We start from the raw sequence: 11393 nt of genomic DNA on the forward strand, positions 1-11393 counted from the left end.
TAACCAATGTGGCATGAAATTACTGGGAGTAGATCTGAGGGAAAATGCTTTCAAATTACAAAAGTCTTGATATTAATTTGCAAGTCTGGCACTCAAAGAGCTGTCAAACACACAAATAAACAAGGAGAGAGCTGCTTTTTTCTGGGTAAACTCATCTGATGCCTGCAATAGGTTTCACAGCAGCACCACTGACTTCCTGCATGTTTTGTGCACTCAAGTTCTGTACTCTGAGGTACTCACTAACTACTGAATGCCCTGGAGACAAAATCCCCCAGATACCACCAATCCCAAACCACCAGTCCCAACAGAATATACACTGGTGCTCAGGATTAGAACTGGGTCACGTTTGGCTGAGTAAAGACCCTTCTGTGGAGCAGCTGATTTTCCTTGGAACACAAACTTCTTGCCTCTGGGATATGAGGCAGCTAACACTTGTTTCTTCAGCAACTTCCACTCCTGATCCTCCAGCCACTCCAAGCACAGCAATGCCCAACTAAGACTGTTAAAGCTGAATAGCAACATTAAATGCCAATGAAATCTTTTGAAAAACCTCTTTCTTCAGCACTAACAGTGTTATCTTTCCAGAATGCACATATGGTACAAACCAAAGTGGCAAAGACTTGAATACAAGGAGCTGCTAATGGTTAAATATGGTGAGAATGCCACAGAGTCCAAGAAGTCCCTCGTGACATTAAATATTTGAAGTATTAAGAATTCCCCAGTGCAAATGATGAAACAATTCATTAAAAAATGAATGTAGCTAATTGGAACACCCAGTAAGAGCTGGCAAAGCAGGGAAACAGTTCCCACATCAGCTGGTCATCCAACTCCTAGCTTTCCCACAGAAGAATTAGTTCTAATCAGGTTATAATAAGAACAATGTGTTCAGATTAGCAGTGTATAATCCCCTTTCCATACCTCAGGAAACTTGTAAAAGATTAATTAGCCATTAAACTACCATGAAATGCAATAACAAAAAAAAAAGCTCTTATTTGGATACAAAGAGTCCAAAACCAACCTGACAGATCTGCTGATAATAGAAATCTAAGTGTGCCTATTGCCAAAACCCACTTTTTTTTTTTTTCCACAAAGCAATATGCAGACCCTCAGAGCATCTTCTTGGGTAGAAAATAAACCCTAAACAACTCTCAGTAAAATAATATGCAACAGAAATCATAGTTAAATCAGTTCTTTCCTTTAGGAGAAAGAGATTATGGCAACTTTTATAGGGAAGGATTACTTTTTTAGAGAGGTTCCAACAAAAGAAAACAAGATACCTACGTTCATAGATCGAAAACTGAAGATTAAATAGCTCCAGCTGAGACTTAAACTGGAAGTTCTAGTGATACTACATAGCCCTGATTTGAATCTTTAGTAATTAAGCTACTGCCACTAGCTTAACTTCCAATCTTTCAGCATTTGTTGAATTGAACTAAAGTATGTCATTTTGACCAGATAATTCCTATGTGAATGTTACTGGAGGCACATAGAACATACATTCAAATATAAAAAACTTTAATGTCATCAGTGCCTATATCTGCCCTCTCACCCCACAAAGGGGAATGAGATGCTGCACAAAGAGAAGGCACTTTGCTTAGAACTGTGTGCAGCCCACATCAAACAATGATTTGGTGGCTGAAGTACAGCCACTTCAACCTTTGTAGTGGAAACAATAACAGTCCAGGATCCCAGAAGCAGAAATGGCTAGAAATAGTTAATTAGAACAAAGTACTTTAAGACAAGAAAGGTAGTTGTTGCCATGATGGAATATGAAGCCAACATACCTGGAAAGGTTTATCTGGTGCCTGGAGCTGGATGTGACACTTGCTGGGCGAGTACCAGCTACTGATGGACAAGTAGTTTGGCAGATATTGATCTCCAGATGGTTTCCCATCAATCGCTGTCACTTTGGTCTTAACAAAAATTACACCTGAATGTTACTCATGCACAGAAAGCCTGATTTGTACTCTCTTCTCACCCTGTAGCCCCATCTCCCATTTTACACTTCCCAACCATTCACCTCTTGTGATCTTTACACAGCAACAGTACTCTCCAAATACTGGACCCTTACGACTGTGTTAAGCTGCATTTGGAGAAGCATCTTTTCATGATGCTTTATCAACATCATTTCTATTGGTAGCAAGAAACAAAGCAAGTGTTTGCTGCATTTAAATCAAGAAGTAAAAGCTAAAAGGCACCGATTTCCTGTTTGCAGCACTGATTTATAAAGTGCAGGTTTGACAAGATTAGTTACATTAAAGCCTGCTAATCCTATAAAGAGCTTTCACCCACCTCCAGCCAGACATATTGGGCAGCTGTAGGGATGGAGGGGATTTCAAACTCCACCAGGCCATTTCTTGATACCAGTTCACTCGTATAAACATTGTCCTTTGGTGTGAGTTCAGCTTTAATCCGGATAGTGACTCCATCAGCTGGACTTCCATCAGGGTAAGTGACTTCCACCTACAAAGTGTTTCATTTATAGAACAGCAGGTTTTACATTATAGGCCATTCCAGTCAATGACAGGTGGGAAAAACACACCAGAATATGGTGTAACATCCAGGATCAAGTCAGTAGAACCTCATATCAGCCACATGTCAGTGTCTCTACCTTTAATCTTACCTTTCCTTTGTAAGGCAGCCCAGGTTTGAACTGTTTTCTGGTATCCTTGGAGTACTTGATATCAATCAGCTGTTTCTGAACAGGTGTTGAGTCATCAAATGTAACCTGCTTGCTCCCATCAGAGCTGATCACTGTGGCCCAGATATTGACTGTGCCTCGAAAATGTTCTGGAACATCAGCTGGCATCATGTCTTTCACACACACATCGAAAACAGCAGAGCCATCAATCTACAAAGTGGATTGGGGAACAGAAACACATTTGCATTCACATTCAAAGAGGGTCTAGAAGCCGAATCTAAAGCACAGGCACTTCATAGGAGTTGGCAGCAGTATTTTTAAAGGATGTGGAGTGGAGGGAATTAATTGAGGGACAAGGGAAGGAAAAAGGAAAGAAAACGAGTTTTAATTTTCCTCCCTCATCCATAGACTGAACTGGCTCTGTCACAGTCCCTCATTTTCATGTTCTCCCTCAGCCCCAAACGCTCTAAAAAGAGATTAATACTATGCCAACAAATTCTCATCCTCCCAAATCATAAACATACCATGCAAAAATGTGTAATATTTTTATTATGCTGGACCTAATTGTTCCATTTATTCATTTATTTTCTGATCTCCCATCAGTAAAATAAAACAGAGCTGTGGTATTAACTTCAGAGTACAGATCAGGCATTTTATGGCAGCTGACTCACTGGTCTCCCTCACCTGGGTGGTCTTGAGGACTGGGTGTCCCACTTCATGCCTGTAGTACCCTACGCCATTTATAGTCATATTGATAATTAACTTTCCTGTCACTGGTTTTCCAAATGTATATCTGAAATGGAAAGAAGATAATTAATAACTTCCAGCTGTTTTCTGTTCTCCTGATTATATCAAGGGTAGCACCATATGACCTGGACATCTAGAAAATACAGAACGATACCACAGAAGGTTTTCCAGTTTGTTATTGTTAACATGTTTTATGAAGGCTCTTACATAGGAAAACCTCTGATGATGATCAGAAATCATTTGACAAGTCTGCAGCAGATGAGATCCAGGCTCTAGTGTCTGCACTACAGTCTAGAGTAAGGAAACTTTATCTGGGACGTGTTCCTACCTGGCATGGACAGTTCCTTTTTCACACAGTGAAAGGTCACGAATGTAGCGAGGGGGATCAATCAGCAACTCAAACTTTGGTAATACTACAATGAAAAGAAATACAAGAGAATCTTTTCAAGATCTTATTGTCCAGATTATAGCAAAAGCATACACAGGTCTGACAAGGTCATTGCTTATGGTCAGATGAGGGCAGCGTAGCCAACATCAGGCAGGACAGCACTCAGCAGAGAATGAATCAACAAAAGTAGTGAACCAAGATCATCTTGGCAAGTTGACCTCAGCAAAACACCCTTAGTTTTACCCCTTTTCAGGGGGACCTGTGTTCCAGGATTTGAGCCTAAGCTTTTTCTCAGGATAAAGAAGAGAACTCACTACTGACTCCTCTACAATGTGTTGGGAATAGAGCTGAGATATTAGCAGTTATCAGTGTCTATAAATGCTTGTGTGATCAGGTCAGATGTCATAGCTGGCGTGCTGGGTGTAACGATGCCCACCTTTCATCAACCAGAGGGACTCTGATAGCTAAAAAAGAATTCAGAATTCCAAATGAGGGAATTCTTTCCTCTGGGAAAGGAAGGAAATAACTTTAAAGAGTTTTCCAGAGCAAAATTAAATCCGTTACATTAATAGATTGTGCGATATGACACTCTGTTTCAGGTCCTTTACTTTATGAAGGAGGGAGGACATGAACAGAGTGCTTGGTTAAGTTGCAAGTGAATATATCTCTGAAGTACAGAGCCTCTAAAGAATTCTTCCTCATGACATTTTAAATGCATTACTTTTCAGGTGTTTCATCTCAAGTAAAAACATTTCATAATGTTTTGTTCTTCCAAATGCACTTGGGTTATAATAAAAGTTGATTTGGATACAACTCACCATATTTCTGAACTTCAAAGGATTTGTTGTACGTGTGCCCCTGCATTTCAGCAAAGATGAGCCATTCACCAAACACTGGTTGATCAGACAAAGGAAAACTCATATTTACAATACCTGGGAAAGGAAACAACACACTGTGAACTTTATGTCACTCATCAGTCCTTGTCAAGGCTATTGAACACAACTCAGTATAAGCAGAAGCAAAGGCAAAGAACAATACACTGAGAAAAAAATAATCCAAAACTTACCACAACAAAATGGCTTCAAATTGCTCCACTCTATCATACGAGACCCCCGAGGATCCTGCATAGTAGTTTAGGAATGAGAAACATCACAGCAAAAATGAATATCACTAATACATTTAACTCAGTTTGCAACAAAGTATGTCATTTTGTAACACATACAATTCACTAACTGCTCAAATGTAACTAACGTGTCAAAATTTTTCTGAAGATACTTTACCAGGGGGTATTTGCTTTTTAAAATTCAATACTCATTTAAGGACACTGCTTCTATAGCCAATGCACACAAGTAAGCACTGTCAAGCAGCACATCTTCCACCTGTCTTAAGACACCTATTTTGGATGGAATAAACTGGCCTGTGAAGTTGATTTCTTTCTAATCACAAAGGGAGTTGTACAACTAGCAAGACAATTTTTAGATGACAAGGTCAGATGAAATTAATTCCGTTGGTTTTGTCAGCATTAAAACTGTGACTGAATGCAAACAAGAGAAGAGGGTGAATTCTTTTGCTTGCTGACAAGCTAAAGAAAACACACAGTTTAAAAGAAAAAAAAAAAAAAGGAAAAAGACTAGACACAGAAGGAACCTCTCATTCACCTCATAAGGAAGAAGACAGGAGCACCCTTTCCTTGCCATGAATTTCTATTGTCCACTATCATAATGTTTGGGTGCAGAGATGAGATTGGCCCTGCTATATCAGCCCAGCCAGATGAAGGATAGGAGTGTGTCTGCATTGAAAAGAAGGGAGAAATTGAATGGGACTGTTACATTTATAAACCCCAGTGAATCTAGCCAATTCTTCTCAGGCTGAAAAATGGGAATGGATTTCAGAAACTGAAGTAGAAAACAAGGGTATTTGTTGGTGATCATAAAAAAGCAAGACACAAAGGTCAGTTAAAGACACAAGGATAGAGATAATTGCACAAGTTACAGTTGGGAATGGCCATAATGGACTTGAAAAGGTACAGATGTGTGACTTGTTCCTCTTAAGGCTACAAGAATCTTGTACCTCTACAGGATACGTGCTAGATGATTGGCAGAGAGATACTCACCACCACGTAAGCTTCAATCTGAAAGGAAAAAAAAAAGAAAGAAAGAAAAGGCTTTACAAAACAAAGCTACTTTTCTGCTTTTTGTGATGAACTGCTGAGTTGACATAAGCAATGGATCGTGCACAAAGTGGCAAAGTTTTTAAATATCTTGACTTTGGTAAGAGCAGCCTGAGAAACAAACATTTCATTCACATATCTAACTGGAAAATTAATTATTTGCCTATCTGTGCATCACCTAAATACAGTGCATCTGTGCATCACCTAAATACAGTGCAAGTCTCTGAAAAATTCTTCTAACTGCTTTGGCATAGTTACATTATATTTGCTAGCACTACAAAAGTGTGTAATCTCCTTCAACAGTAACGTGACCAAGTGAAAAAAAAACCTAAGTTGTAAATAACAACAAGCAATCATAAAATATGCCTATATAGGTTAAAATATCCAGTTATAGTTCTGCATAAATGTACATTAGAATACAATACAGGCTGCCAAATATTCCATCATATTTTACAGTGTGAAAGAAAAGTTTTCTTTACCCTGTCATTGACTGGTCTCAAGTCAGAAGTCACCATAAAGAGGTTTATCAGAACTAAAAAAAAGGAAAAGAGGAAATTATTAGTCACCACAGCTGGCACTGAACAGAATATCTCATCCTAGAATCTACCCTTGAAAAGAAGTTTTCCTTGAAAGCTACCCCAGCACCTGGCAAGTCCTCCAAGGTCACTTTACCTTTCTGCTTGGGTTTATAAACAGGTTTATCAGTCTGGATGAACACTGATGATCCTTTGCTATCAATGGTTACTGTGGTATAGTTGTGAAAAATGTAGCCATCCTCTGCGAGATGCCGGTTGCCCCAAACTTTTAGATGTGCTTGTCCACGAAGTCCTGAAGGCACCTAGAAAACAGACCATGAGGTGAGGAAGACACAGAAAAGCCTTTGAGCTTTCTGGGGAGTGTAACTGACACTGAAGTGAGCAAAGAGCAGCCACCTGCTGCATTTCAGTGTAACTATGTGTTGGTAATAAAAAGAAAATGAAGAACATACTAGATCTTTTCCAATATATAAACTTCAAAGGAGGCAAAGTCATGCTAAAAACATGGCAGGAAATTCTCTTCCACTCTTTCTTTATCACTCAAACAAAGTGATATTTGATCTACATGTGCAGCTTCCACTTAAGAAGATGTGTTACATGGGGAAATCAACCATGCTATGAAGACATGAGACTACAGACAGAGATGGGGGAAAGAAAAACCAAACAAAAAACCCCTAAACCAAAACACGCATGCTTGTGCATTTTCAACCAGTTGCTGCTAAGAGAAAAAGATTTTTTAAATCACATTAGATTAAAAATAGCAAATTAAAAAATCTGAAAATACAGAAATTATGATAATAGGTCATAATTTGAAAGTGAAAAAATAAATAGTAGTACCAGAATAACTAGCAGAGACATGATGTTCAATAATCTGCCATTTCTCTGGATTTCTGTGGTTTGTCCAATGCTGCAGGTTACTTAGATAGCAGTATGTATCATTATTCTTATAAAATAATCACAACATAAAACTTTATGTTGAGCAATGAGCCACAGATTCAGCCATCGATTTTCTTGACTGGTGTAAGGGCCTGACAGATGAGCTGTGATGGATTAAGCTTTATTCTTTTCACTCTCCACTCTTCCTCTTGCAAAAGTTGCTTCCTCCTTAGCGTGTGCACCGGAACATGACCTGTATTTGTGCCTCAGCTGCTCAGAGAGCAATGCCTGATGCGGTTGAAGGCAAGTCCCTCATATTTTCACCAAAAATATCTTAAAATAATTGACACTCACCTTCAGTTTAATTGTTCCTTTATCTAAAATGAGAGAGAGAGAGAGAGAAGAGGGAGTGTTATTCTTCTCAAGGTAAGGTACTAACATTTTAGACATTTAGAGTTGAGTGAAAGGAGAGCCCATGTCAGAGCTGCTGACTGCAATATCCCTTCATTATGATTTCACCTGAAGTAGTATTCCTGCATTAAGTAAAACAATCTGTAGGGTGAGCAAGTCGGACTTCGAGTTCTCCAAATTAAACTTAGCCCACATTTATTTACAATTTTTGCCCAAGGTAAACTGCAATGTGCTCTGTGGTTAGAGAGCTGATGTTTCAGCACAGGGCATGATATGCTTACACAAGTCCTTTGCTGTAAAAAGGACCTGGCCTCTTTTGGGACTTGAATAATTCTCAAAACAAACACTCATAGAATCTATTTTGATTGCTAGATACAGCCATACCTAAGATTTCTCCTTAGCATGTGTTATCCACATGTGTAAGCATCACTCCCTTTGAATTACTTTGCAATTATCAGCCAATTTCAAAGACAAGGGGAAGATAAAACCAGAGACAATCTGTTCCAAGAAAGGAAATGTTTTTTATATAACTCCCAGTTTTTACACACAGAAGGGTTAATACATGATCGTTAAAGAGCCTCATTGCCTGAGCCTTGTCTACATTACAGATTACACCACTGCTAGCAGTGGCAGAACAGTGCTACTGGACTTCATTTGCACTCGTGTAAATTCATTCAGTATTAAGTTGGACATAATCAAAACACTTTTTGTGTGACAGAGAGGTATCTGCACTGGATTTTAAAGACTTATCCAACTGCACAAATACCACCTGCCCCAGCAATACTCAGTCCTGAAGATGGGGAGATGGCATTTCCAGGACTCATTTTAAAATAAGGGTAGAAAATCATGATGATGATAATGCAGATTTCACATTTTTCTTTAAAGTCAACTTATTGTTTATGCAGCTCCCCAGTGTCAAACATTCAGGTTTCAAAAAGAAAGATATTCACTATAAAACTCTTGAATGTCAATTATCCAGAGTCTCTGTATGTTTTGGTGTTCCAAGTTATCAGCATTGGATGTTTGAGATCACATACACCAAAGCCACATTAGCACAATTAACTGGGGACATTTAGCAGTAGTCAATGAATTAAAGATCAGTTTGGTTCCAGTTCTGATACCACATAAAGCAATTCTCTAAGAGATATTGATGCCTTCCTACAGCACTTCAACTTCTAAACTAGTTCTCAAGTTCAGAACAACAGAAACTTACCCAGAACTGTTCCATGGCCTCGTGACACAGTTTCACCTTTGACTACCAACTGGATCTGGACTGTTGTCTCCTTGACAGAGTTAAAGATGGTTACGCTTACAGCTTCCTCAACGCCAGATCGGAAAACAGAAGGTGCCGCAATCAAATAGCCCCTGAGAAGTAAAATTGGAAGTGGATGGTCAAGAAGAGCAACAAGAGTGTGATCTTTACACAAAAAGAAGAGAACAGACTACTCTGTTGCATAGGTTCCCAGAATGTGTCCCTGTAAGGTCACAATTGTGACCACCAGCAGTGTAGGCCTATATACATAAAATGAACACAGAAGGCACAGAGAAACAAACAGAGCCTAAGCAGCTTACAAATCATTAGTATTTAAACAAAGACACTAATATTGATGCTCATTAAATATATATTCTACATAAATTTATTTATCTATTATGTATAAACAAACTAAATATACAACTAATCATAAAAAAGCTGAAGTTCCTGAAAGAATAAGGAGGTACCTGAACCTCCAGTAGAGTTTTGTAGATAATGCTCTGTTTTGAAATAATTTAGATACTTCTACCATTTTTGTCTCAATTATTTTTCATAGCTATGTTTTCACAGTTCAACTTGATATACAAAAAAAGAAGTGACCCTCAGTGCTGAGACCCACTTTCTAAATGTCAGACTTGCATGCACATAACACATCTAAACTTCTAAATTACACAGAAGCAGCCCAGAAACCGCAGTTACAAGATTGGGCTCAAATTCTCAATTCTGCTACCACTTTTTTATACAATTATATCCTGCAAGTTTAAAAACCCCAGCAAAAAGGCATTATTTTAGCAGGCACACACACAGTTTTAAAGCCACCCTAGACGACCTCCCAGATATACTACAATCCTTGTGTTTCTGAACGGAATTTGTACCGTTCCTCTGTGCCGAATGGCATCGTGCCATGAACTTGTCAACCTAAAGCATTACAGACTCTGAGCTCTTTGATGCGTTGGGCTGTAAGCAACGCATTTATATTCTCTTCGTGACACACCTTTCTGGGGTTTTTTCCTACCCAAAAGGATTTTTTTGCATGAGGCAATTCCCCATATGACTCTTTAAGCCCAATTTCTCAGCCTGTGCCTTTCTACAGTTCCATGAGCCAGGTTGTTTTAGTTCATGATTAATTATCACTTTGGGATGAGGATGATGGTGTTTTACAGCCCCCAAGTCATCTTTTATCAAATTCCAACTCCACGTTTCTCTCTCAGCAGGCCTCATTGCCATGGAGATCCCATTACCCCCAAAGGAAGTTCAGATCTCTGTGGCATTTTTAAATTGCACGGGCTACTTGCAGATTTAAAACCTTATGGTTGCCAACTTCAAAAATTCATCAGAACAATAATAAATAACGATAAGAAGTTATTACTTAGCCTGCAAATTTTTGGTAAGAAAGATAGAGCTGATCTAGTTGCAGAGGGAGAAAGAGTACCATCTGCATCCAGTATGAAATGATTAGATTCAAACTGTCACATAAGCACAGTGCTTCAGTGCCATATGTGAAGCACATGTACTCACATTGTTCTGAATTGTGGCAATGCTTTCTGAAGTATCAGTCCATGGATACGGCTATTTAAATCACTTTAGAAGTGGTATTTGAATATTAAATATTTAACTTGGCAATTAAACAGTTAACATGACAGTGACTGGACAGATCCTTTAAGTCCATTTGACTAACATCTCTGTCAGGTTACAGGAAAACTTGGCAGGACGTGAAATATTTTCTAGTAAGCAAGTGAAAATAAGTTCTCCATGGCACTGGGTTAAAGCAGCTATTCACGATGCTGACGGGCTATGATAAGCTAGGGATAAAGAACAAAGCAAAGCTTAATCAAAATTAACCTAAACACACTGGAAAGAGCTGTGGATTCAATTTCTAAAAACCAGAGAACTTCCTCTGCAGTGAAATGTTTCTCCCGGGATGATTTTTCTTCCCCACAAGAACACTTCCCATGCTTTTTGGGAACAACCAACACTAAACCTTCAACCATCCCCAGCACAACAGCAGCCCCTGTGCAACACCCCGGATTCCTTAAATAATTGTTCGCAGATAAAAGCTGTGCAGCCGCTCGATGGAGGAGCCACAGACAGGTATTTCGAAGGAGATTTGGTTTGATTTGATTTTTTTCATTTTGCTGTGCTATGCACTTTTGCACCGGCGAGTCCAAACGTGCTGCTGGGCTCAAGAACCCGCCGCTCCCCTCCCCGACCCCAGCCCCTCCGGGGGACTTGGCACAGGCTTTGTTGAGTGGTCGGTGCAGCCACCCCCGGAGCCCTTCGCAGGGCACAGAGGGTTCGTTTCCCCCCCTCCCCATCACCCGTTCCGGGAAGGCTGTCCCCGTTCTCCTCCCGGTACTCACTGCCGCTCCCGG

General features: G+C 39.5%; 1 protein-coding gene across 1 annotated transcript in view; it reads right to left on the reverse strand.

Moving 5' to 3' along the window:
• LOC104528926 (C3 and PZP like alpha-2-macroglobulin domain containing 8) overlaps positions 1-9919 on the reverse strand; it is a gene marked incomplete at its 3' end in the record, with an annotated part of 34871 nt that extends 24952 nt beyond the window's left edge. The window contains exons 1-13 of the mRNA XM_010173083.2: positions 9897-9919; positions 8983-9134; positions 7713-7735; positions 6619-6784; positions 6426-6478; positions 5890-5907; positions 4843-4897; positions 4595-4708; positions 3717-3801; positions 3326-3434; positions 2624-2851; positions 2293-2463; positions 1785-1913 (exon numbers count right to left, since the gene is read on the reverse strand). Coding sequence (XP_010171385.2) covers positions 1785-1913; positions 2293-2463; positions 2624-2851; positions 3326-3434; positions 3717-3801; positions 4595-4708; positions 4843-4897; positions 5890-5907; positions 6426-6478; positions 6619-6784; positions 7713-7735; positions 8983-9134; positions 9897-9919 — 1326 coding nt within the window. The remainder of the gene's footprint in view (positions 1-1784; positions 1914-2292; positions 2464-2623; positions 2852-3325; positions 3435-3716; positions 3802-4594; positions 4709-4842; positions 4898-5889; positions 5908-6425; positions 6479-6618; positions 6785-7712; positions 7736-8982; positions 9135-9896) is intronic.
• Between the last annotated feature and the right edge of the window lie 1474 nt (positions 9920-11393).

This window comes from Antrostomus carolinensis, unplaced genomic scaffold, assembly GCF_000700745.2.
Source record: "Antrostomus carolinensis isolate BGI_N321 unplaced genomic scaffold, ASM70074v2 scaffold14178, whole genome shotgun sequence".
Classification (NCBI taxonomy): Eukaryota; Metazoa; Chordata; class Aves; order Caprimulgiformes; family Caprimulgidae; genus Antrostomus; species Antrostomus carolinensis.